The sequence below is a fragment of the Sander vitreus genome, chromosome 9, assembly GCF_031162955.1.
Source record: "Sander vitreus isolate 19-12246 chromosome 9, sanVit1, whole genome shotgun sequence".
NCBI lineage: Eukaryota > Metazoa > Chordata > Actinopteri > Perciformes > Percidae > Sander > Sander vitreus.
Genome location: NC_135863.1, coordinates 32,953,338 through 32,980,625, shown reverse-complemented (window position 1 = coordinate 32,980,625; position 27,288 = coordinate 32,953,338). Strand labels below are relative to the sequence as shown.

At 40.2% G+C, this 27,288-nt stretch overlaps 4 protein-coding genes across 8 annotated transcripts in view; 2 read left to right on the top strand and 2 right to left on the bottom strand.

The window, feature by feature from the left end:
* The window catches only part of herc2 (HECT and RLD domain containing E3 ubiquitin protein ligase 2), a 52,670-nt gene extending 40,103 nt beyond the window's left edge, over positions 1-12,567 (bottom strand). For 2 of the 3 annotated variants that reach the window (XM_078259833.1, XM_078259834.1), the window contains exons 1-13: positions 12,364-12,558; positions 11,175-11,283; positions 9,788-9,881; positions 9,455-9,586; positions 6,261-6,483; positions 5,181-5,281; positions 2,858-2,999; positions 2,667-2,771; positions 2,387-2,558; positions 1,481-1,654; positions 952-1,140; positions 669-820; positions 32-189 (exon numbers count right to left, since the gene is read on the bottom strand). In XM_078259833.1, the coding sequence (XP_078115959.1) occupies positions 32-189; positions 669-820; positions 952-1,140; positions 1,481-1,654; positions 2,387-2,558; positions 2,667-2,771; positions 2,858-2,999; positions 5,181-5,281; positions 6,261-6,483; positions 9,455-9,586; positions 9,788-9,881; positions 11,175-11,246 (1,714 nt within the window). In that variant the 5' untranslated portion in view covers positions 11,247-11,283; positions 12,364-12,558. Of the gene's footprint in view, positions 1-31; positions 190-668; positions 821-951; positions 1,141-1,480; positions 1,655-2,386; positions 2,559-2,666; positions 2,772-2,857; positions 3,000-5,180; positions 5,282-6,260; positions 6,484-9,454; positions 9,587-9,787; positions 9,882-11,174; positions 11,284-12,363 lie in introns of all 3 variants that reach the window. The other variant, XM_078259835.1, reaches the window with a different exon arrangement.
* Positions 12,568-13,848: 1,281 nt separating this feature from the next.
* On the top strand, positions 13,849-17,794 carry nipa1 (NIPA magnesium transporter 1). The gene is made up of 5 exons (XM_078259831.1): positions 13,849-14,052; positions 14,822-14,869; positions 16,082-16,172; positions 16,711-16,871; positions 17,136-17,794. Exons 1-5 carry the CDS (start codon positions 13,920-13,922, stop codon positions 17,627-17,629), a joined length of 927 nt encoding a protein of 308 aa, XP_078115957.1. The 5' UTR covers positions 13,849-13,919; the 3' UTR covers positions 17,630-17,794.
* A 2,387-nt stretch (positions 17,795-20,181) lies between these two features.
* Positions 20,182-25,830, top strand: nipa2 (NIPA magnesium transporter 2). 2 transcript variants are annotated; one of them, XM_078259830.1, is made up of 7 exons: positions 20,304-20,359; positions 20,884-20,921; positions 21,022-21,255; positions 21,676-21,732; positions 22,182-22,272; positions 24,249-24,409; positions 24,657-25,830. In XM_078259830.1, exons 3-7 carry the CDS (start codon positions 21,117-21,119, stop codon positions 25,307-25,309), a joined length of 1,101 nt encoding a protein of 366 aa, XP_078115956.1. In that variant the 5' UTR covers positions 20,304-20,359; positions 20,884-20,921; positions 21,022-21,116; the 3' UTR covers positions 25,310-25,830. The 2 variants fall into 2 exon arrangements, with proteins under 2 accessions (XP_078115955.1, XP_078115956.1); XM_078259829.1 differs by lacking the exon at positions 20,884-20,921 and having other exon boundaries at positions 20,182-20,359.
* Positions 25,753-27,288, bottom strand: part of cyfip1 (cytoplasmic FMR1 interacting protein 1) — a 44,684-nt gene continuing 43,148 nt past the window's right edge. For both annotated transcript variants that reach the window (XM_078259828.1, XM_078259827.1), the window contains exon 31: positions 25,753-26,385. In XM_078259828.1, the coding sequence (XP_078115954.1) occupies positions 26,221-26,385 (165 nt within the window). In that variant the 3' untranslated portion in view covers positions 25,753-26,220. The remainder of the gene's footprint in view (positions 26,386-27,288) is intronic.

Sequence of the window (27,288 nt, the reverse complement as noted above, 5' to 3'; positions counted from 1 at the left end):
TTAAGCTATGTTCAATGCCGATGGAGCTTACCATGGCCCAGTCGACCGTAGTTCCCTCTGCCCCATGTATAGAGTTCGCCATCAGCAGTAATCGCAGCGCTGTATGTGCTCCCGCAGGCAATGTGTACCACATGCTTTCCTGTCTGCTTCCCATTGAAGGCTACAATCATTGTAGGCTCCTCTAGATACCTGAAATAAAGTGAAAATGGAGCTGTAGCAGATTCCTCTGGCTGATACAAGGTTTTCAGGAATCTTTCTAACAAAACTAAAAGTAATCATTTATGTCTAAAGCATTGTTTCAGGCTTTTTTCAAATGAACCATTAGTGTTGGATGTTTTCATTTCAGTCAGTGGCAACTGTGGAAGATGTCTTTGGTGTAATAGCATGACACATTAATAATGTCCTAGATTGGGGATATAATGTATAATTTTAGCATATGTTTGATCTATAATTTAATTATACTAAATTCTAAAACAATCTACAGCTTTACAGTTATGTTTGTGAATCTCACAATTGCAAAAGTCATTTCAATCTTGAGAATTTCCATGTAGCTTCATTGTTTATATTGGATGACAAGATGGAAATGCAAAAGTGGGGTATTTAGTATGCTAGTGGGGTGACCCTTGTGGAAATCAAACATCAGCTAGGGATTTTTTTGGCTTGCTTACGTGGTGTCGCCATGTCCAAGGCGGCCTCCATCCCCACAGCCCCATGAAAACACCTCCCCATTGGATGACAGGGCCAAGTAGTGCTGCCCATCAGGATGAGCTGCTAGCTTCACAATCTTTCTGGAGTTCAGACCATGGATCAGCAAAGGAGCCTGCAACAAAATGATTCAGAGACTTCAGGAGACACAAAGACGAAAGGATCAGCTACTTGCTTACTGAATAAAGCTAGTTCATTAGAGAGGGTTCATCAATAAACAGAAACCACCTGCGCAACAGAACTGACCAGGGTTGTGCTCTTGTAGTTTTGGGTGTAAACAGCACCACTGCTGGATAAGATGAGAAAGCCCTTTTCTGAACAGACAATTTGTGAGACTCCAAGGCTTGACAAGGCTTTACACTGAATGGGCCCATTAACATTGGCGTAAAGCTTCCAGCCCAACAGGCCCCAGGCAATCACCTCCTGCAAGGTTCCCTGGAACAGAAAGAGACAGAGAGGGAGACAAAAGTAAGTCAAATGGTGATTGTCATTTCTCCACATGTCAACCTTTCACATTTGATTAACTGCCGTTCAAGGATTCGCACTTTGCGTTAAGTCTGATAGACGACCATGTTTATCAGTGATTTTTATCCCACCATATCATAAAGTACAGTAAACATGACAGTGTGCACATCCAAGATATATATAGCACAAAGAAGATAAAAACAGGCACATAACTCAAGCAATAACCGAGAGAAGGAGTAGCATCATTGATCTGCAAAAAAAGGATAACTAATCATTGCCAGATGATAATAAAAAAAAAAAGAGTTGTCACCTTGTGTGATGTGGGGGAGTTGCAGTGTGGAGGGCTACAGGGAGAAGCCAAGCGGTCCAGGTGAGCCATGATCACCACAGCTGTTTGCCGAAGATCAATAGCCAGGTCATTATCCTGAGGCAAGGTCAGGTACCGCAGGAAGCTCTCATTTGGACTCATCTGGGCTGTAAGGATCTGAAAACCACAGAAATCAACCACAAAGTACTCATTAGTTTAATTTTAAACCAGGAATAGAACAGGGCTACTTTAAGAGAGGTGTTCCCAAGCAACACACAAGGCAACAGACCTTCATTTGATAACATTTTGTTAGAGAGCTTTCGTGTTTCTAATTGTCCTATCTTTAAATTGTTCCATTTCTCATATTCATTTATTGTCTATACTGCTACTGAAGCTGTTTTCACACATGCACTACAAACCTGAAATTATCTAGACATTACCCGGTGGAGCTGTATGTGAGAACGCAAATGTCCAAATCAGTCAGATCGGACATCAAATGGAGTTTAACCTGCCAGCTAGCACAAACTCTGTATTGTCTCCGACTGAGCCTAAAGTGTGAGAATTCACAGTAAGCAAGTGGGCGTGTTAATGATGCGATAGAAAACAAACATTAGAGGGTGAAGAAGAAGGGTGATTTACACAAAGACGGCAACAAAATGTCTAACTGGAGAGACGACAACATTTGGTAACTTCTTTCGATTCAAACGAATCAAGGAAGGCAAGAGAGACAAACGGCTCTGTGAAGCAATGTAATCCACATGTCCTGTCTGCTGCACGCTCTACCCAGCGCCACCCCTCGTCTAAACCAGAGTGTTTCCAGAAAGCGAGAACACATCAAACACAGAAAATAGCTAGAGATACACGTATGCCGGTTCTATTTTCTACAGCTATTGATACATATATTATCACCTCAGCTTCCTCCTCAGGAATGGGCTCTTCCTTGCTGCTGTGTATGTTCTGAAAGCGCTGCAGGAGGGGCAACAGAGGGGCACTGGTTCCCTGGGTGGAGCGTTCATTGTCCATCTCTCTAGTGCCACTTTCCCACAAGCGTAGTAGCAGCAGAACAGCAGACAGCAGCTGACTGGAAAGACACAATGATAAAAAGACAAAGTGAGCAGTGAGACAGCATTTCAATTGAAGGAGGCTATCAGCATAGGCAAACCAGCAGGTATGAGGGATATCTGGTTACCTAAGAGTGCCCCTCTGCACAGCCAGCTCCAGCAGGATGGCCAGGGCTAGGTGCTGGTCCTGAAGAGGAATGTTGCCTTTGGTGCTGGCACTTCCATGTACGTCACTGGTCACAAGAGACGAGGATCACAAAAGATTATCCAACATGTCTTACAACATACAAAATTAGCGACTGATCAGTTAATAACGAACCTGAGGAATTTGGTGGCCCTCTCAACAACTTCGAGCCACACGGATGATACAGTTCCCTCATCAAACAGCGTAGCCTCTGGTAGGGCACGCAAGGCATCCAGAGACTCCTGGAGAAGCTCACTGCAAAGGTCTGCATCATCTCCTGTAAAACACAAACCTTTCCCGTTTTATACACGGCACAGTGGCTTAATTACACTACACAGAGGGTAACCAAAAATATATATAAAATTTACAATTTGCCAAGCATGAGGGCAAAAAGAAAATGTAGAGTATTTTAGTTTACAATATAGTCCCATGTTTTCCTAAATCTAAAATGCAATTAATGCACACACAGTATATGCGCATCCAATGATCCGTACATTTCAAATTTACTCAAATCTGGTATAAAACAGACTTCCTTATGTAACGTATTCCGCAAAAGAAAGTGTGTAAGTGTGTGTGTGTGTGTGTGTGTGTGTGTGTGTGTGTGTGTGTGTGTGTGTGTTCGCTGCTCATGATACAGGAAGGCTACAGAGACGAGGCCGGCTCTTTGTTCCCACCCAGTCCCTGTGGACAAGCAGCTCTCCACCTCGCATCAGTACACGTAACAAAAACAGCATCTCTACTTGCCAAGCTAGCTATGAAGGACTTTTAAACAAACACAGCCACTTGATTTAGGTATAATCAGACTGTGTGGTTGATATACACTGAGCTACAGGTTTAATAAATTGTTTATTACTTGTACAATCAAATTCAACTCTATGGTCTTTTGAGGTCATAGTCTGTGGTGGTGTTGTATTGGACTGCATTATATTAAAGTATGTCTCTCCACCCCTGTTGCATTCATGAAGGCGACTTCATTTTAAAAATCACAGTTTATTACAGTGCAGTCCAACAGAAAAGCACCATAAACTATAGCCTATAATGAAATATATTCATTTTGGTCCCTGAAAAAAACATAACAGGAACAGACATAACAGGAATATGTCATGCAGTATGACTTTTTTTTGCAAAGAGTTGGACGAAGCGTTGTGTGACATCCAATGTTTGCCTTATGACAGGAGAAGTTAGATTCTGCTCACAGCGATATCTCCAGCTGTACCGACACAACCGCTTACGTGACTGGCGACAGTGTGGGCGTAATAACTCTTTAGCGCTCTTTGCCCTTCTAGCAGAAGTGACATAGGCAGTAACAAAATCTGAGTCCACTGGAGACACATCATAGACACAGATGTGAACGGCGATGTGTCTTGGCTGCCCCCTTCTGTTCGGATCACAAAACGCATTTTAACACCTAGGGCCCTATCTTGCACCCGGCACAGCACAAAGCTTGACACAAGTGTCTTTGCTAGTTTAAGACAGACGCAGTTGTCAATTTCCCGTCCAGCGTCCACATTGTTTGAATAGCAAATGCACCCGCGCCCATCTGTGCGCCCATGGGTCTGGTCTTACAGGGAGGTGTGTTCAGGTGCATTCTGGGAGTATTGCTATCTTGAGGCAGTGGGAAGTGATCGAACCATTGACCAACAAAAACCTGGTCTAAAGTCAATAACGCAGCATTTCATTGTTATTTTAACAGCACATAAGTAAAAATGCGCCTAGGCTCGTGCACAGCGCACGCACACTATGCTTGTTACACACACATGCAGAAGATTACCAATACAAATATTACGGTGCAAATGCTTAATCATAATAGCAATGCTCCAAGGACCAAACACGCCTGGCTTTTAAAGGGAATGGGAGATGACACTCTGATTGGTTTATTGCATGTTATGCCCAAAACACACCTCTGATTAATGAAGACACTAAGTACAACCCTTTTGAACCATGGACCCTTTTTCCACCGTCAAACTAGCAAAAGTGGATTTGGACATGCCCTAAACGCACCTGCGCCAGGCCCTTCGCGCCGTGCGCTCAGATCGTTAAAATAGACCCCAAGAGTAAACAGGGCTATAGAGTGATCATTGTTTGTTCCTAATACATCTGCCTATAATGGTGACTTTTCCATTTTAGTGGTTCTGTTAATGCATGAAGATTCAGAGCTACATGTAAACAAATGGCTCTTTTCTCATGTTAAATTCATTCTTATCCCTAAGCAGCAGTAATGTTAACAAATAAGTCTCTCTGGCCCTGTCCAGCATAAACTCCTGCAGTCTTTCATCTAGCCGACATCACAAGCTAAAGCTAAAAACATAGCATTGAGAAATATGTTGGGTTGTTTACTATGAGCAGCTTGTAACATGGTGCAACACATTCAATAACAGCTGTTAAGCAAACCTCCATTACTATGACAGCAGCTATCATCACCACTACTAGGGCACAACACGTCTTCACTGTCACTTACCTGACCTCCAGGCCCGACGCAGGAAAGCAAAGGCAAAAGAAAGAGCTGCCCTGGAACCAACTCTGGCCAAGCCTTCAACGCCTTTACTGGCCGGACGAGGGCTGAAAAAACAAAGCAAAATACACAGATATTAACACTAGAATGCATATGTGCGTGTGTTAAAGAGGCCTCTGAGTGCACTCATACACTCATATACCGAGCTGTAGGGTTTAACTCAAGCAAGCATGAACAGTCTGTATGTTGGGTACATGTAAGTGCATAACAGGAAGAAACCGTATTAGATTGTGTTCACTGTAACTGTACTGGCTCAATCTATAGTTTTACAAAAAATAGTTTGTTCAACAGTTTTCATAAATTACAACACTGTGCACTCACATAGCATTTGTGTTGTGTTGGAGCTTAGCGAGCTTTGCAGCACTATTGAAGTTAAGATTTACTACCTTCAATATACCTTGCAAGCACCAGCACATTTTTTTTGTCAGTACACAGAGGATGAGAGGCTGGGTTCAGGCTGGACAGGTCACACTGTCATCACAGGACTAACTACACTCACAGCCATTCTGGCAATTTAAAGGAACACGCTGACTTATTGAGACTTAGCTTATTCATCGTATCCCCCTGAGTTAGATAAGTCCATACATACCCTTCTCATCTCCGTGTGTGTTGTAACTGTCTGACGCACCCACCGCTAGCCTAGTTTATCACAGATCCTGGAGGTAACCGGCTCCATCTAGCCTACTGCTCCCAATAAGTGACAAAATAACGCCAACATCCTATTCACATGTTGTGATTTGTATAGTCACAGCATGTACAAATAACAAGGTCACATGAGACACAACCATCTTCTAACCGTATACATACTGGGAATGTGACTCTCAGAAGGCGAAGCCAGACAGAGTTACGACACGCACAGAGATGAGAAGGGTATGTATGGACGTATCTAACTCTGGGGGATACAGTGAAAACGCTTAAGTCCCAATAAGTCAGCGTGTTCCTGGGCCTCCTTGCTGTGAGGTGACTGCCCTGACCACTGTGCCAACATCCCAGCCCTCTAGAACCTCTAGCTTCATTATTTTTTACCTCTTATTGTCAGCAGCAGGCAGTGGTGGGCTGGGAGGCCCCTTCCAGCGGACCTTGTACTTCTCCTCCATCATGCTGTGGCTGAGAGAGATGAGGTAGCGCTCCAGGATGACCAGGCGCTGGCGCAGGCGTTGGGCAGACAGGGTGCTTTTGGCCATCTGAGCCGACAGCTTCTGCTGGTCGTCAACCAGGACCAACAGACAGTCCTTCAACTCAGTCTCATCTACACACACACACACCAAGGAGAGGGCAATGAAAACAAAATCATTTCATACATAATGGAACCCATTTGTCAGCCATCATTACTTCTCACAGAAAAGAAATATTATCAAAATACATATAAATTGACCGCTCACTCACATGCTATTTCTTTAGCAGGTAAGCCACTGGGTTGCGAGACAGCTGTGTTAACAATGTGTCTACATTTGCAATGCATGTATGTATGTTCACTTATGGTTAGGGTTATTAGAATAACGGCATTATTTCAACAATGAAAAAAATATTTTTTATTAAAAATAATTCTTCTGCAATTCAAAATAATTTCTGGCAGCAAGACTTATCTTAAAATATACGTAAAAATGTATGTGCAGTATATGCAATATATTGTAACTGTTGGCAGAAATCTTACACTAAGGCTTCCAGAGTGGGAAAAGAAAACACTTTGTGTGACTACTCTAAAACAATCTCCACTATCAAAAAGTATATTATATACTTATGTTATATTTCACCACTCATGAAAATCCACATTTTGATTTGTCAAGCAAAATAACAATTTATTTTGTAAACATACTGCCACATTTTAAAAATGTAAGCTGCAATCTAGTATTAAAATGTTTATATTTAACTTTACATGATGCACCATGTATTTATAAGGTATTATATGTACTGTACAGAAGGTTCTATAAGTTTCTGTTTATCAATATAAATAAACCACGGACTAAAAAAATCCAATCCAAAAATTAAGTCTGAAGTTAATACATTGCAATAACGATGAAACACCCCAGCTCTTTATTAGACTTTAAGCTTTTTACTTGCAGTCTCAAAGGTTTCTTAATGAAAAAAGAAAATTCACCACATTCAATATTTTCCACACTGGCAGTGATCACAACCAGCCCTTTGTTCTGATCTGGTTTGAAAGAAAATGTTTTAATATGTGTCTGTACATCAGCGCTGCTGGGAGGACAAGGTGAGAAAAAATAGCAGGTCTAATATCCACTTAAGCTATGTAAGCCAGACCGAGGTTGTGCAGTCAGCTGTGCTCGGCTGTCAGGGCAAATATGTATATCAGTCAGACAAAGTCTCTAACTATTTATTATACATTACCCATGGCTAAAAAGTAACAAGAGGACTACCAAATGCATAGGGGTTGATTAACTCTTTATAAAATATCTAGTGTAAAAAAAGAGAGTTAAAACATATCCTCTGATAAGAATCAGGGCAAATCTGTCATCTGTCCATGATCAACCATCCTGATTTAAACAATAGACTGGGTCTCTGGGCTGTAACTGCTGCAGTTATCTGACCACTCAATGCAAAAGCAGGACATATGAACTTGAACTTTAAGCATCAATGACTCGTCTATGTAGCGATCCAGTTACACTCACTGTACAATCAGACCAGTTGGATTTCCTGGCTCAGTCAATAACCCCATTTCCACCTGGTAGTAAAATCCGATTTGCATTTGCATTGAGGACACAATGAGATCCGATCGCTCGGACCAAATTCGGAGGTAGTCTGGGCCACATATGGCCACATTGTTATAGCAGTGTGTACAGGTATGTGTCCTGGCCTGAGCCACATTAAGGAAGGCCTACTCAACTGTGAGTGGAACTACAAACTCATTCAAAGTATTTCTCATTTTACAGAAACCACTGACAGTGAATTGTGTGTTTTGGATGTTATTGTCATACTGTGGTGATGTGTCGCTGTTTTTGTTCCTGTGCTGCCTGCTCTCATAATTCGTCAATATGTAGGATATTACTACAGATATTCCTGCTCTTACGTCAGCGCTGTAGTAAGCCAGCAAGCCTGCACGATCAAAGCAAAGACTGAAACACAGCACAACGGTTTAATTACCTATAAAATTCTTTACAATAAAAGTCCCCTGTTAATTTTTTATTATGAAGCAGCCAAATCAGGAAATGTTGGGTCTTCATCAGCAGTAACTTAACACGACTCCTATAAGCGAACATGAAACGTAAAATAAAGCCGATATAATATTGAAACTAAACTTCAAACCACAGGGACTCAGAAGCTACAAACGTACTGAGAGCTGAACACAGAGAATTTTAAAAACGTCTTTCTCTCCAGCAGAGGTCCCGGCACCGGTCAGCAGACAGACTGAGGGCAGTGCTTTTCATCTTGTCATCGCACATTTCTAATGTATGATAAAAATATGTGAAAATAATAACAAATGTCTGCACGCACGCACGCACACAACCAGCCTATCCGTATATGCAAACAGAAATGAACGTTTGCATATACATAAAGCATATACATTGCATAAAGAGCGGGGAAATGAGATCCGATCACAAGTGGTCTATTCAAGACGCATTTGGAGACACATTGTACTGCCAGCTGTGAACACGTACTTAGAGCTGTCCACTTGTGATGAGATCACTCAGATTGGATTTTAATACCAGATGGAAATGCGGCCATTAAAAAAGAGAGAGCAGCTAAGCGCGCCCCCCCCCGCCCTCACAATCCCTCTGACCCAATGCTTATCTCCCACCACCATAACACCGTCCCACCCAGTCCTGCCAGTAAACACAACTTGGGTGAGAGACACTTCCCTGCGCTGGAGCACATTGTAACGCCTACCAAGATTACCCTCGGAGGGGTAAAAATAACCACTCAGACCTGCAGACTGCAAGTTGTCATTTCAGAGTTTCCACATCTCACGTGCCAGCAACACATGCACACATCAGCAGGGCCTGACAGACGTAAAATTGATAAACAGAGAGGTTGGCCATGTGTTGAAATGGTCAGCATCATTGTATCTAGTCGACATTTAAGTGTTGTGAAACTGTCTGCTGTCAAGTCAGGCAGCATGGTATTATTTACCCTACTTGGAAATAGAAAGGCGTTAAATAGCAAGAGCCACAACAGGAGAACGGGGCAACATTGCAGTAGTAGGCCAACGGGATATTTTGTAGACCGGCACATCATAAACCATGTGCAGGTAGCACTCTCACCTGGCTGCCGCCCCCAGTCCCAGGTCTCAATGATGGAGTGATGTACAGATGTTGATGTCTCCTCCTCCTCTTTCTTCTCTTTGTCATTGGGTTCCTCCTTTTTCTGAGTTCCGAAGCAGTCAGTGCAATCCTCTGAAATGATCAAAAGAAATGCAAACATTAACCTTCAATTTCCATCAGCAGGGTTAAAACGCCAACCCTGCCCCTGGCTCAGTATTGTCCTTAGACAGCGTGTGAAAATGTACCATGCTAACATAAAGAAATGGCAGCAATGTGTAAATCTGTAAACAACACAGAGGGAAAAATAAATGCTGTAATCTCTCTGTGCCATACCTGGGTGAGCTGATTCTTCTCCATTGAATGATATCTCCTCATCTTTTACCATTTCATTCCACATTTCACTCAGTCCCTCTGGAGAGAATGCCCGCTGCCAAAGCAAGTGAGAAACAGAAAATCAGCACACAGGACATTTATTATTAAAGTCAACTTTAAAATGTGTATTCACATCTTGATGTGTTTGCTTTGTAAATTCTGCATTAGTATGTCACAGACAGGCTATTATTACATTATGAGGACATTATATTTGGAGCTAATAGGATCCAGTGTGACCAGTGAACTTATCGCCTTTAAATGTTCTTTTCACACTATTACATTTTAATTGTATTTCATTAGTCTTTAGAGTTTCAAACATCTGGAACAAACAGATTATTTCACCTGTTTCACTTGGAAGGACATCTGTTGTGCAGGCTTTATAACCCAGCTAAGAAAACTAACACCAACAAACTAATATAAAATATAGGTGAAGAACAAGAGTACAAAATAGCTTCTTCACCAATGAGTTCCAACTGATTCAAGGATACATCTGCTGTAAAAATCTGTGTAATCATCATAGTGGTCCACCATTCAATACTCCCAAAGTGGAAAGCCAGCTCTTACTTTTCAATGTCTTAAATATCAAAAACATGTTAGCTCACAGATGACACCAGACCAGACACATAACACTAAAGCTGCCTTCAGTAGTGGACAGATTTCTAACGATAGGAAAACATGACACCCTTGCCCAATTTTAGTCCACATTTGGAAGTGCAAACTAATTTTCAGCCAGACAAGCTGCAATTTGTGGAGGTGAAAGCAGACCACTTGTTGCACAGTCTATTACGTAGAATGAGACAGTGGATTTAGAGTGTTGTTTCCTTTTCTTCTATAAATCCATCATATACTGATAAAATACCTCATAATTACAATCATGGGTTTGTTTCCAAACACAATGTACTCTTATATTATAGGCTACACCTCTTCTCACATTACAGGAAAAACAATAATCATCTGTGCAAGAGGAGGCTTGATACAGCTTGCAGGCCAGAGGTTGCAGATATGTCTTAAGTGATCAGATGTATCAGGTTATTACAATAAATGTAGCCCCTACAGTTTGACTCTCTCTTTGACTCTGATCATGTTAAAGAAGCAACATATTGGATGTTTATGCTAACAAGTGTAATATACATCCACTTTCTGGCACTGTAGAATAAATGTTTTGGAAAAAGGGATAAGATACACATTTACTTATCAGTAAGGTTTAGAGGTTTTGCAGTATGTCCCCAACATGATGCAACACAGTCAGACTGACAACAATTTAGAAACAACGCAGCTTCTAAAACAAACTAAGCAATACAGTTGTTTTAGAACCGTTTTTTTCATACGATACCCAGCATACACATACCTGTAAGTCTATCTTCAGCCATTTGTCATGAAATCTCAGCTGAGCATCGAGGGTATAAGATGGAGAAGGCATCTTCCCCTCTCCTCTCCTGGCTGCAAATGCAGCCAACCTGCAAGATGAAGAGATGTAAGGCTGTGTTGAAATACAAGACAAATTCAAAAAGTTACAAACCAGTTAAATGAGAATCAGCTAAAAATGACTGATATTATTAAGTGCCTATGAATCAATGAGGGATAGGCTTTTAGCCCATGACTTAATAATAAAGTAAGGTTGGAGAACATTAGCATGCTCCTTTCCAGGCCTGTTTACAGTTTCCTTTGAAATAAAAACGTAGTTCAACACCTTAGATGAAACCTTACACTAAGATTTCCCCAAAATGGTTAATTTACACAGTCAGGGTGAAAATAGCATGACCAACCAATATTATCACCTAAATGTAAACAAAAGGGAAGCCCAACGCCAGTTTTGAAAACATATGACTGAATCACTCCCATTTCAATAACAGGTCTTTAATACACAAACTTACTTTTCGACAGCAAACAGCTACATGTTGCTGCTTTTGTCATGAACGTTTCAGTGGAAGTTACGTTACACAAAATTATTTATAAAGTTACTTATGTAGATCGACCATTTCAAATGCGACTGTCCCTGTTATTTTTCTTAATCCAAAAACTATTATGACGTGTAAACTAAAAACCTGCATTAGCTTCATTTACATAGCTAGCTAATTACCGCTAGAGTTTTAGGTCAAAGATGTATCCATAACTTTAATGTTAAATGAGACGTTGGAAAGAAAACGAGAATATTGTAGCATTAAATGCTAGCAAGGGCACAGTCTCTGGTAACCTTGGTACCGTGGTTCTAACCTGGTTTTGATACATGATAATAGACACTAGTCCAGCGGGTTATAACACTGACTGACACAGCAGTATACGCTCATAACGCTACACATAATGCTAGATAATGTTCGCATTAGCTTGACGGCTAAGGCTAACTAGCTACTTAGCTTGATAGGCAGCTAATACTAACACAACGTTAGCTAGCTAACGCTGCACCAGCTCTCATCTTCCAGGCAACGATGAACAAGCTTCTGAGACATGACACTGAACAGAATTAGAAGCAATGTTCCGGAAAGTTTAGCAACATAGCGGATAACATGTACATTTTTTACAACAAATTTCTAAATTACCTGTGGTCTCTTCTCAAGCTATTCTCGTCCCCTCAGCTGCTTTGCTGCATTAACAAGACGTTCATAATGGACTTGATTGACAGGTCGCGTACTGGGGCACGAGGCATGGAAACAAATTACGTAGTCGTAACTTGGACATTCAATGCGATTGATCTTTACCACAACAGCTCGCTGACGTGAGGTTTCTAATGCGAGGTGATTTGGATCCGTTGTCCACTGAGTCTACTCCGCCCGCTCGTACCGCCCAGGGTCATAAAATGTGCGCTCCTTCTGATTTCGAGGCGGGACATACGAGGGGCGGTGCTGGCCTAGTAAACTGTCCACTAGGTGGCGGGGTGTCTCAGGTATTTATTTCACTGATGTTTTATTTAGCTACAGTTACATATTTCATATCATTTTAGATGTTTATTTAGGCTAATTATAGAGTTATTTATTTCACAATGTATTTCATATCCTTGACATATTAAAAGCATTCGATCCAAATGCTTAAATCTAATTGAATAAAAACTGTTTTAAAATTGAATATTGCATAATTTGGAGGTATAATGTCGCGCATGTGGCATTGACATTTAATTCAAGGGCAAGAAAGAAGCTATTGTGACACATCAGAAACAGTGTTCATGTCCAGGTTTTATGTGGAAAATTAGATGTAATGTAACTGCAATATAAGCCCCACAAATCTGCCAAAAGAAAGTTGAAGAAAAAACTCTGTTTATCTATCTATCTATCTATCTATCTATCTATCTATCTATCTATCTATCTATCTATCTATCTATCTATCTATCTATCTATCTGTCTGTCTATCTATCTATCTATCTATCTATCTATCTATCTAGCATTTGTTATCTTGCTCAAAGACCCTCTAGCAGAAAGGCAGACACATAGTGAGAGATCTAAAAGTGTAATGCTTGACAGTTTATTTCAGACTGGATCCTTATTTTTTTTCAAAGGGATATTTGTATGTCTTGGCTAGGAGAAAGACCAGTCTTTAAAATGCCATGAGCAAAATGATTTACTGTAAAAGGCAGCCTACTCTTATTCCAGTGTGTAGGTCCCAATTTCCTTTTTAATGTGTACTTTCCAAACTGACAATGGCACATATAAGAACACTGCAGCTACAGCAGACAATGCTTTGATGTGATCCCCTTTGAATGGGCTTAAGATGTAATTTCATTTATTGGGATGAATATTCAGGGATACATGATAGTGAAGCTTACGATAAAGGATATTTTCTATAAACAGCCTCTAGGGTGTGGTAATTTAGGAGGTTTATTTCTGTGAGAGTGACATTTCAGAGGCAAAGACAGCTTGTTCATATATCAAACTGAATCTCATTGCAACGTGAAGGCAATTGGTGGGGAATTGTCATAAGCCCTTTGGAATTTGGCCTACAGGCCTATATCATTTATTAAATTTAAGTGCTGGGATGGTGCAGCCGGGTGCTCGAGGAACCGCACATGCGCACTTTCTCACTTCCTAGTCCAAACTACGAAACTGGAGTGTTCAGTCATTGTGCAGTTACAGTAAGATAAACTAAAGAAACAACAGTCGCAGTAATGGCTGTAAACTCGGAACCAAGTAGTGTTTCGTTTCCCGTTTCTGGAATAGTGATAGCAGTAGTATCAAGTTTCATTAATGGGTCGACATTTGTGCTTCAAAAAAAGGGAATATTACGCTCCCGCGACAGAGGTAACGTTAACACTGAAACAACAGCAAGTAGGCCGACATTATAACAAGAATACAGGGGTTCTCTTACAGTAATATACATCCATGGGTTAAAGCAAGAAACCATGTGTGAGCCTCACATGCTGCCCTGGAGGAAATGGGTACATGTATGAAACAAAGAAATATATAAATGTAAAACTGCACCGGAGAACTTTAAGTCATGAGAATATCTACACGGGTAGACGTGGGGAAACCATATAAAGGTGGTTATTCAACTAGGAGCACCTTTGGCCTTGTGAAATAGGAATATTTTTTTTTTCAAATCATACTGATAACAGTCTCACAAGTTTTTTTGAATATGTCTAAATTTGAAGTCCAGGAGTGGTCTCACTGCAATTTCAATATAATTCGGCGTTTTTTTTAACATTTTTTTCTGATGCTTAATGAACCAATGTCATTTCCACCACATCTAAATACATGACTATAACTTAAAATGAAATGACATATATGACACCACAATAATATACGACTTTTTTCATGAATAGATTTGACAGCAAATACTTTTGTACAATAATTAAACATTTGTTAATTAAATAATTTAACATCAAAAGGACCAAATAGCTAAACCTTTACCAACCTAACCTGAAATATAATCTTGGCCTGGGTATGTAATGTTTTCAAATAAAAAAAACGTATTATTACATTAAACAAGAGGAAGCGATCACAAATTACCATAAGTTGGGTAAAGCACCGCAGGCCACACAGACTAAACTTGTCACTGTATTTTCCCTAGGAGGGTCGTACCTCACAGATGTGGTGTGGTGGGCTGGCACACTGTCCAGTAAGTATAGCACCGTCTGTCAGTTTTCTCAATCGCTTTGGCACATTTACTGAAACAAACGTACAATTTTCAAAACTCTAAGGACAATCCTCACACCACGGGTTACATTCAGCACACCACTCTATGTGACCTGCAAAAGGTGATTACTCTATCAAAATAATCATGTTTCAAGTGAAAATAAATCCATCAATGACTACATCATTGTCATCAAAACAAAAGGTTCCTTTATCATTGCTTAGACCAAAACAGTCAAAATGCAAAGACATCTTGTCAAATGAAAGGGTGATAGTTACCCACTATGCTATATTGTCCAGTTGCTAACATTGTATATTTAGGCAGCTGAAAAGTATTGATGTCAGCCATGCCACACGCTACTTTCTCATTGTGTGTACACACTAACCAACTGTAAATACATAAAGAAAGCTTTTACAGAAAAAAGATATACAACAGCAAAATGATCAGGAAATACTGTACAAGATGTGCAAGAAAAAAGAAAATACGCTGCAAATGTATATCAACCTCAAGGGTCATCCAATTTCCTCTCTGTCTGGTCACAACATTTATCAACATCACACCTGATATCCTCACTTGCAATGTAATGAGGGAAAAATCTTTAGGCACGATGTAGCCACCCCCTACAACAATCTGCTGTGATATATTCACCTGTCACCTGTTTGCGTTTGGTTGCTCTAAATTGTGAGGAAGTTGTATTGTTCCCCATCTAGCCTACGTCTAACCATCTGACAACTTTTACAACACCACCACATAACTATTATCTACCTATTATCTATCTATCTATCTATCTATCTATCTATCTATCTATCTAATATATGTGTGACAGGTTAGTGTGATTGTTGGTTGCTCTATTTTGCATGTAGGGATTTACACAATGAACATGTGTATAGTTGCATTTGAGAGTAATATGATTCAATAGCAAATGAATGCAAACTATTTTGATCTGCAAGGCTTACTCGGTGCATTTTGTGCCAAAGCAAATATAAATGACTACAGTCACGTGAACAACTGACTTAATGTTAATATAAATAGTCATATAGTTTGACAATGTTTATTTGACGATTGTGTCAGAGCGATTGAGAAAAAAAAAAGAAATCACATTCTGAGTTTTGGGCAATGTCCATAACTTACATTTCAAACAATATTTGAATGTATAAGGCTAAATGTTTTGACACACCTATTTATGAATCTCATTAGTGATTGTTGGTCAAATTGGGAATTTCGTGGCGTACAATGTGGCCCCCGCTGTAATAGTTACACCACTAGGAGCCCTTGGAGTGTTATTTGGGTAAGTCCAAGAGAGAATTCATGGCTTTTTTTAGCTTGATATCCATCATATATTGTATACATACAGCAACATACTGTAGCTATATATATATATATATATATATATATATATATATATATATATGTATATATATGTGTGTGTGTGTGTACACGGGTTAAAAGTAAAGTAAATAACAGACTTTGGTATTGAATTGAAATGTCGTACTCTGTAACAAAGAGATGTGTCCTTATATGTGAGTCCTAGCAGACATTTGCTGATCAGGCAGGTTTGTTACCTCAGGTAACACAGATGTGGTTAATTATTGATCTGTTTGTTAAATATGAAAATGTTTCTTTTCAATCTGTATGAATCATTTAGGTACCATGGCATTAAACCAGAATGAACTGCTTTAATCTCATTGTGTCACTGTATTAATCTACAGTACATCCACCAAGCACAAGAGTGCAGACAGAGTCATGATTACACTGTATAATCCTCTCAGAACTCTATGAATTGCCTTGTGTATTTTGCAACAAGATGGTGTTTTTGTGTGATGCAGGGCTGTGCTGGCTTCTTGGATCTTGAAGGAGCATTTAAATATCCTGGGAAAGCTTGGCTGTGTATTATGTTGCTGTGGCTCTGTTATGCTTATCATTCATGCCCCTAAAGCGGAGACTGTTAAATCGAGACTGGAGTTAGAGGAGAGGCTATCGGACCCAGGTGACAAAGTCAATTTTTTATTTTTTTTTGCCTTTAATTTACTCTGGTAAATATTGTGTCCTCCAAAATTAATATACGTAGATGAGTGTACACAGTAGAATTGCAAGCAGTAAAAAGTGCCAATAATTAGTCTAGTTACTACGAACTTTTTTGTTTTACTGATCCAAAGTAAGCACTTATTCTGAATTAATAACTTTTTGGAACTATACAATATAATGGCATTGTATATGAAGATATATAAAAACATCCTTTCTCATCCTGCAGTGTTTGTAGTGTATGCCCTCTTGGTGGTCCTGCTGCTGGTCATACTCATTGTGTGGATTGCTCCAGCTCACGGCACATCAAACATCATGGTATATGTTGCCATATGTTCCCTCTTGGGAAGCTTCACTGTTCCAAGCAGCAAAGGACTTGGCCTGGTTGCACCAAACGTCTTTGGAGAAGGGCCGTCGAGCAGCAGAGCTCTGGCTCTCTTCCTGGGCTTGTTGGGAACTCTGGCTGTCAGCATCCTGATCCAGTTCTTCTTCATCAACAAGGCCTTGGAGTGTTTCAGCTCCAACATGTTTGAAGCCATATACTATGTAACATTCACATCCACTGTGATTCTTGCTTCTGCTCTTCTCTTCAAGGAGTGGACGACACTGACTTTAACAGACAGCCTTGCCATGCTTTGTGGTCTGACGACAGTGTGCGTCGGGGTCGTTTTACTCCGCATTTCCCAAGAGGCTTTGATTTCTTGGAAGAAGAAGACAGACTGATTGAGATGCCCTCACATTTACATTACTTTTGTGCCATACTGCATTTCTTAAAACAGTGATTTCCAACCAGGAGTACTTGTAGCCCAGGGAGTAGGTTACTTCTACAGTTGGTAGAGGGTACGTGAAAAAATGTAGGGTAGCTCAACTAACTTGAAAAAATAAAATTTAAATTATGATTTGTTTAAAAGATATATATCCACATATTAACATTAAAGCTATAGTGCGTAGTACAAGTCTTCTATGATCACGCACAGCCCCCACCCCTCCTCCACGCAGTAGGAGGACACGGAGGATTAAAAAAACATGATGGACTCTTCAGAAGAGGTCATTATCTTCACTCGAGTTTCTGCGCGCGAAAGTCACCGTATGACACAATCTTCTGAACATAGTCACACTGAGAAATCCAGAGAGAGTTGTGTGGAGCTGATAGTCTTAATTAGCTTTGTAGCAACTCATTTGGCAACAGCTGGAATGTAACGGATGCTCATTAATATCTAAAAGTTACTCACTAAAGCTTTAAGTTAACTGCAACACCTGAACACTACATGTTGCAGTTATGTAAGTGTGTGACAACTAGTTAGCAAGCGGGCACAGAATTTTAAACAAGTAGCTTTAAAAGTAATGACTAAACTGTTCAAATGATTAGCTAAAAGTAAAGATTAAAACATTAATCTTCACTCCAAATAGTAGTAGCCTAGTAGGCTAGTAATAGTACGATTGCTGACCCAACCTACCTCAATATTGACAGTTCAATTGCGTGAAAAAAATTAACAATATCCACTTTTACATAATAAATAGTGTTATACCGATGAAGGGGTACATCTGACAGGGCTGTAGGGGGACCTCAGTCCAAAAAGGTAGGGAAGCACTGTCTTATAACACAGTCTATGCTTGACTTGTCCAGTTTAAATGACCAAACAGTGTATTTATTACTAGTACTAGTTATTAACTAGTTTAACATTTTACTAGAATCTTCTTATGGAACCGTTCTTAGTTACTGTGTAACCCACAAATATCTCCAAAAGTGAAACTTTTTTTCTTTCTTTCTTAAATCATTCCATCTTTAACGTCATTAATACTTACGAATGCAACATCATGAGACCGTCTCTTCACCTATCATAGCTTTTAAACAGGGGAACCGTTAATGTGCCGACCTTTGTTTCATTTTTACTAATTAGCAAATAGTTACAAAGAGGCTTACAAAACATTAGTAAGTGGTAAAATAGAAACTGCCAATAACTCTGTTTACTTTCATCCAGAGTGTTGCCCTCAAAGCTTTAATAGACTCCTTGAATGTTCTCCTTCTCTCCCAATACTAGACTGTATCAGTGTAGAATCTCCTACACTTGGACTGATTCAGTGTCATTTCAGAATCAGTGTCTTTAAACCAGGAGTTGTGTAGAAGGTGAGTGTTAACAATGACTGAAAGAGCATTTTGTCAAAAGGAGGGATTTGTAAAGCTGATATACCAAAAATAAACTTTTGTTCTGTGGCTACTGGCTGTTTTGTCACAATATTCAGTGATGTGATTTGGATTATGGATTATTTATGTACCTAAAACAAATGTTTTCCTTCATTTCTACTATTTGTCAGAAGTGGTTTAATATGGATGCCTAGTGACTTGACCAACCAACCCACATGTTGAAAGTGATGTGCTGGCTTTGGCAAGCATTTGTCATACTAAAGGGTCTAAGAGAAATACACTATCCTTAAAAGCCCTATGAGTCATTTCACTGGTAAGGGTTTGGTTATCTTCCTTATTTTAAAGTATTAAATCAAATTACATATCACCTGTACAATATTTTATAAATGTATGTTTGCTTTGCCTTTGCTAATACAGATTTACAATAAATTATTCCCTCAATTCATGATATAGCCTACTGTCATTAAACAATACGTTTATGTTGGTCATTTTGGTTGCAGTAGTCTATTCTAATGTACATGATTTTGAATCAGGAGGGTTTTCAAATCATAATAAGTTAGTTTGTGCTTTTATAATGTAGTGTAAAATGACTGCAATAAATATCTCATGGCAATTATTATTATTATTGTTATTATTATTATTAAGAGTTGACTGTGCCCACTGGGAGGGTCATCACACTAATGCATTTTATAAAACAGAGGTGTGCCTAACCAATCTATATCCTTGTATTATTTCTTTATGTAATTATTGAAGAAAATACTGCCAGGGCTTTAAACATCTTTTCTTATCTTTCTCCTTTTCCTTTTTATTTTATTTTCAAATCCTTATGTGGTAAATATGCTATAACCTTTACATCCCTTGTTCTTGTCAAATAGTTCTGAATTGTTTGTGAGATATAGAAGAGACAGAAAAAAGGGCAATGAGAGGAGATACTTTGAGTTCATGTATTATCTATGTACACTTCCTGAACTGTAATATTCCCATTGTCCAATAAATAAAGACAAAAAAAAAAAGAGTTAACTTTGTAATCACCTCTAGTTTATTGTATGTGTGATACTGTGATACTGGGCTTCAGCCTGCGGAGGGCACCCAGTTCAGTGACCACAGCTCCTGTGATAAGCAGAAGAAGAAGCTCGCAGTGCGGCAGTCGTCAGGCGGAGTTGGTCGCTGCTGGCTGAATATGGAGAGAGCACGCAGTAGCTATGGGATGGTTAGCCACAGAGCCAGGAAGTAGGCTAGCTATTAGCTAACCTCCAGCTACTACCACTTTGTTTTTGTTGGGCAAACAACCAGCCACATTTGGACAGGTATTAAACTCTCATTATGACTTCTCAAACCTAGCAAGCAACCGATGCCCAGATTCTTGATTAACGCTAAGCGACTTTTGCTAGCCAGCCAGTTAGCCGTCGCGCTAATAAAAGCTAACCTGGCTAACTAGGGATATACTGGCATTTAAATACTCGTAGAATTATCCAAATGTAATGCCGTGGTACCACCACATTGCTGCTGCCACTGAGAATAGTGTAAATTACTGACATGTAACGTTAATAGCTAGATGGTTGGCAAACTGGGTGTAAAAGGCGACTTCATGCCGTAACCCTGCACATAGCTTGCCCAGGATGAGGTTAACCTCGGTGGCCAGTCACTTTCTGACTTGAAAGTAAAATGTTGAAATGCTGATAGAGTACCGTTAACAAGACGTTATATGTACAACACCCAGACAACCGGCTGGGCTGTCATTTCTGTGTTTGTTTGTTTGTATGGGATCAGTCGGCATGAATAATAATAATGAATGTATCGTTACTGTTAATCTGATGGATTTTCCCCACAGTCGCAGTTTTCTACTTTGTAATATCGCCTTTGGAAACGGTAGGTCATTGCTGTAAGAAAATAATGCTGAAAACCTCCCTTTTTGACTTTTTTTACGGCAGCTGATACATGCTTTGTCTTCCATGTGCTCTGTTCTCAGGTGTCTGGGCTGGCCAGAACTGTACTTTTGGTCAGCATCTGCACTGTTTGGCCGTAAATGTGACAGATCACATTGCCAACATATCCAGCCTCACTATGGGTCAGGACAGGGGGAAGTATGATTTTTACATCGGTCTGGGATTGGCCATCAGCTCAAGCATCTTCATTGGAGGCAGCTTTATTCTCAAGAAGAAAGGACTTCTGAGGTTGGCAAGGAAGGGATCGATGCGTGCAGGTACTGACCTTTTTCTGAGTATCTAATGCACATTACAAATAACCTACACCAAGGAACAAATTGTCCAACTTTGTCAGCGGACTTATGGCACTCCCTGCTCTTGTTGTGCAACACTGAAAGCCAGTTCAGTAGCCAAACCAATGGGGACAGTCCATTAACACACCTGATTACACCTGCCCTACATTTCAGGCTTGTTTAGTTTTACTCACATCTGCAGGGTGTGTTTGTGTTTTTATGGATGTGTGTGTATGAGTCATCAGCACTGTAAACATTAACTTCACCATGTCACTTCAACTCCAGCTCAAATTCAGTGCAGCTGCCTGACTTATAGAATGATGGTTATTTAATTTGGGTTTTGCTTACATGCAAATGTTATTCAAATGAGTGGAATCACATGTTCTAAAATTTGTTGTTCTTCAGGCCAGGGCGGTCATGCATATCTCAAAGAATGGCTATGGTGGGCTGGTTTACTATCAAGTAAGTAATGATACTCGGTAGTTAATGTGATCACACGCCCAGTTAGCATGGATCTGGTGATTTACACAATGTTGAGATTAAAACGGGTGAAGTTGGTTGAAAGCATATTTCTTAGACTAATTAACTGTTGTGTCCTCAATACCTTTTTAAATGACTAAATATTTTTAGTGTGTTGTAGGTCCTCACTATTCATTGAAATGCTGTTAAACTATTATATACCAAGCCTAAATGTCTAAAAACCAACTTTTAACCTAGACTCCCAGATGTCTTTTGACCTGCAAAATACCAAACCCGAGCTTACATGGGAGGGTATCTGTGTACTTGATATTGTTGCAACACACTAAATCTTCAGACATTATTTCAGTGTTTACCTCTGCCTGCCTTTCATTACAACATAATTATCCTTTCCATACTTGGTAGTTAACTGAATGTGTTGTAATCCCATACAGTGGGAGCTGGTGAAGCAGCCAACTTCGCAGCATATGCCTTTGCTCCTGCGACCCTGGTCACCCCACTGGGAGCCCTCAGTGTGCTCGTCAGGTACAGATGACTCACTGCATGACTTGGACACTTAAAGGTGCTCTAAGCGATGTCACGCGTTTTTTAGGCTACAACATTTTTTGTCACATACAGCAAACATCTCCTCACTATCCGCTAGCTGCCTGTCCCCTGAACACACTGTAAAAAAAAAACACGGTCTCTGTAGACAGCCCAGGCTCCACAAACGGCAACAAAAGCAAACTGCGCCAACCTGCACCACCAAACATAACAAACAGTGTTGGAGCCAATAACCGATAAGAAGGATTTTGGGGTGGGGGTTAGTGCGCGGAAGGGAGGGGGAGGGGATGGGAGGAGGGAGTTTGAAAATACTTCGAACGTCAACAAGAAGTGACGTCACCCAACATCGCTTAGAGCACCTTTTTAAAGGGGTGATAGAATGCAAAACCGATGTTACCTTGTCATAGATGAATAACGACAGTTCGGAGGGCAAATAGGACATACATAGAAGCTCAAAATCCCATTGATACCTCTTTACTATGCAAATCTCACATTTTGAAACTGCCGCTGAAAACGGGCGAATCTCAACAAGCTCCTCCTCCTCATCTGGCTCTAGTCTCTATCTTTGTCACGCTCCAACGTTTACACAGGCTACACCACTGATCTGAGATCAGGTAGTCTTCTGAATAGGTCGTGCAGATCTCAGAAATTGTATACATTGTTCATCTGCTATTTTACCACTAAATTCACTTCTGAGACTTTTTTATGCGAGAAATCAACTATGTAGAGGTCAAATATGGGCCGTTTTACCAAAATTGATTGCTAATTGCAAATTTTGTCCGACTGCGTGTCGGAGTACAGCGGCCGGTACTGCCTGTGTTGCTGCCTCGCCGCCCGGCCTGCTTTCCTAGATTGGTAGATGGAGCTCCGTCACAGCTGGCAGTCCACGGTGCTCCATACCCGCGCAAAGTCACAGTTTTTAACTACCAAACGCCGCTGCCCTGACAGAGCTCCAGGGCCTGCAGCTCCCCCTCTTCCTGCTAAATGGCCGGAGTGTGAGTGAGAGCGCGGTCAGCGAGCTTGTTACGCCAGCAATCTCTTACCACAGGTTCCAGTTAATCTTATAATGTGTGTAATTATAATGTGTTGAGTTATTTAAACAAACCATCGGGGAAACAAACGCCTCTTGTCTGCGAGTCTCATTGATAGAGCCTGCGGCTGGATGGAGCTCTATCAATGAGAGCTAGCTAGCCTCCTCTTAGAATTCCTCTGAAATTCACAAAAATGCATTACATTGAAATCTGACACCATAGTTAGCTTTATAAGACCTTGGGGTAGATGTTATATAAGTAACGTGACGAAATTCAAACTGTAAATATACTCTAGTTATGCCGGCAGCTGGCAGCCAGCCAGCTCCACGGAGCCCCGAGCCCCGGTAGTCCAGTAACCGAGAAACGGTGACTCTCACTGGGTATGGAGGTTGCCGTTTTCTCGTCAGACTGTGTGGAGCTCCTAAAGTCCGACACGTCTTAACAAATTTGCAGTTAGCCATCAATTTTCGTAAAACAGCCCATATTTGAGCTTTATATAGTTGATTTCTCGCATAAAAAAAGTCTCAGAAGTGAATTTAATAACGAAATAGCAGACAATGTATAACTTTGCAGTGTCTGAAATATGAGACCTGCTGTCTCGTCTCCAATGGATGTGTATGTGGTTCACTCAAACCAATCAGCGCGCAGCTCATCTAAATATTCATGTGCATACCATATTTGGAAGAAAAGCTCTTGTTCCAAATAGAGCCATATTCACAGGGTAGATAAGGGCCTAATAAAATAGCACTTGGGCAATTTTCAGCCCAACCAATGTTACATACCCTATTAGGAGACCTTAAGGAACAGTGTGAAATACCAGATATAATCACCCCTTTAAAACCTCATCTAAATTGGCTTCTCTTCCTATTTGTACATTGTGGACTGTAATCCCTGCGTCTGCTGACTCCCCTGTAAATGTTATTGCAGTGCGGTGCTGTCGTCGTACTTCCTGACAGAGCGGTTAAACCTGCACGGGAAGCTCGGTTGCCTGCTCAGCATCCTTGGCTCCACCACCATGGTTATCCACGCTCCGCAAGAGGAAGAGATCAGCAGCCTGGAGCACATGGCCAAGAAGCTGGTTGACCCAGGTACAGAACAAAGCTGACATCAGAGATCTTGTCCATAAGTATTTCTTTCACTAAGGTTTCCTTCCTAGTCATGCTTCACAACAAAAAATATTAAAACTGAAGCACAAACTGAAATACAGCTATTCCATATCAGAATGTTGCCCATTTTGCTAAATTTAAGACCAAACACTACAACCATGTTCATATTTTATATCTTCTCATTTATGTAAAGTCCAGCTAAACACCCTTACTCGGTTTTTTTTTCTAGGGTTTTTTGTCTTTGCCACTCTTGTCATCATCGTGGCCCTCATCTTCATATTTGTTGTGGGTCCCCGTCACGGTCAGACCAATATCCTTGTCTACATCACCATCTGCTCAGTAATTGGGGCGCTATCAGTGTCCTGTGTCAAAGGACTGGGGATCGCCATCAAGGAAGCAATTGCTGGGAAAAGCGTAGCGAGGAACCCACTGGCATGGATCTTGCTTTTGGGTCTGGTGGCCTGTGTGAGCACACAGATCAACTACTTGAACAAGGCTCTGGACATATTCAACACCTCCCTGGTGACTCCCATCTACTACGTGTTCTTCACCACATCAGTGCTCACCTGCTCTGCCATCCTCTTCAAGGAGTGGGGGCACATGGGCGCAGACGACGTGATCGGCACCCTCAGTGGCTTCCTCACCATCATCGTGGGCATCTTCCTGCTCCACGCCTTCAAAGACATTAGTGTTAGCTTGGCCTCTCTCGCTGTGTCCATGAGGAAGGACGAACGGGCTTTTCCCACGGCCAACGGCATGGCGTCCCACTATGAACTGCTACGTAACGAGTCCACCGAGAACATGGAGGACAGAGAAATGGGCTTGCCTTCTGACAGCGTCTCTAGAAGGAATGGGGCAATGACTTCCTCATTGGATCATTAAGGCTTTTTGTTTGTTTCCAGCTGCCTACTGACTCACCAACCATAGCATTGTTGTTAAGTAAGACAACAATAAGACAATCAACTGTATGGGGAAAGTGACTTGGACAGACCAGTGGATTGTATTAATGTTTTCATTCTCAGAATATGACCTGGTCATATTCAGTAACTGTTAGAACTTAATTTCATTCCTCTGTAGCGCTGAAAATGTAATTTTTTTTTATAGAAATGTTTTGTTATATGTACATGCATATTCATGCACTGACTTACTTTCTATAAATCAATTCGATAATAGTTTTAATATATATTCTATGAGGTCCTGCTGACAATGACGACATTAAAGAGACAGTCGCTATAATTGAGTTTTTCGTGATACTTGAAAGTGACAACAATTTTAGTTGGAAGTTTTTTTTGTAGTGTTTACATGAAAAGCTCTTGAGATGAAGACAGATTTGTTACATATTTATTGAATTAAAATGATTAAAACATTTGAAACAAGGCACAGTGAATAAATGCTTAACATGACTATGAGCTTTGTTACCTTTTAATTTCCTTTAAAATATTTAGCATGCATGTTCTACAATATAGAATACTCACACCCCCCCCAACTTAAAATAGGTTACTGTCCACCCTTAACATTCCACCACTGCAAAGCCTTAAATACGTATCTGATAAAACTAATTTCACCTTCCTGATCTATAGCTTTCTGCAAGTATAAAACATAATAGTTTATCCAAAAAGGGAAAATATCAATTCATTTCTGATAAGGCACAAGTGAATAAAAAAAAAAAAAAATTGACAAAAAAAGTGGGCCACCTTCCATACATTTAATGGTCCTTTGCTACTAAAGACCCAAAGTAAGAGGAATATTTGCGGATAGTCTAGTAATGCTGACAGTGTTCAGACTGGTCCACCTCAGCTGCTAGCAAGTGACTGGTGTATCGGGGGTTGGAAGCATCGGACGTGTTCGACCGGCATGTTCTCTCCGTCTCCAGACTTCAGGTACTTGTTCAGGATGGCAAAAATCTCATTGTTGAGGATCTGGAATTTGCGGATTCTGTCGACCATCTTCTTCAGTGGCTAAAGAGGAGCAGAAATACACAGGTATGTTGTAATTACAGACAAAGATCTTTCCACTTAATACAATTATTTAGTCGTGTTTTGGTTAATCAACAGTACATTTTGTACAGTAAGCTTGTTACAAGTTAAATAACCTGGAGTTAATGCCGCTTGAAGGATCAATGTAAAGTGAAGCACCGAGCCGCTACACACAGCAACACTGCTGCTGCAGATTACTAAAGACTCCTTTACAAATGAAGTGCTTGTGTATCTGTATGATAGAATATGTTAAATTGAAAGGTTCAAAATAATGTGATACAACTGATGTGACGGGACAAATGGCACTGCACTAATTGTTTCAATTCGCCGCCCCCAGTTTTATGACAAAATTAAAAAAACAAAGCCTGTCATGAGTTCCAAGGGACATTTTGTGACACATTCCTTTCAATTTCAGACTTTGTGTTGAGAAAAAAATGATTTCCGTGGGATAAAAAAAGTAATGTGAAGTAAGAACACCAAAGTCAAAAGGCACGGCTAGCCGAGTCTTTTCATTTTCATCATTCGTGCAGTTAACAGATGTAGAAAAGGATTCTTTAAATCATTTGAGATTAAAATGTTTGCCAGTTTCTCCAAAACAATTCAATAAAATGCAACCATGTGCACATTAATGGACGATTTTCAGCTGAAATGAATGCATCCTTTCATGACTTTTACTTTGACTAATTGATTCCATTGATCAATCTTCCAATTAATGCTGCAACTAACGATTATTTTCATAGTTCATTAATCTGTTGATTATTTTCATAGTTGATTATTTTCATAGTTGATTATTTTTATAGTTGATTAATCTGTTGATTATTTTTATAGTTGATTAATCAATTAGCGGTTTGGTCTAAAATGTCACAAAATGGTGAGAAATGTCCA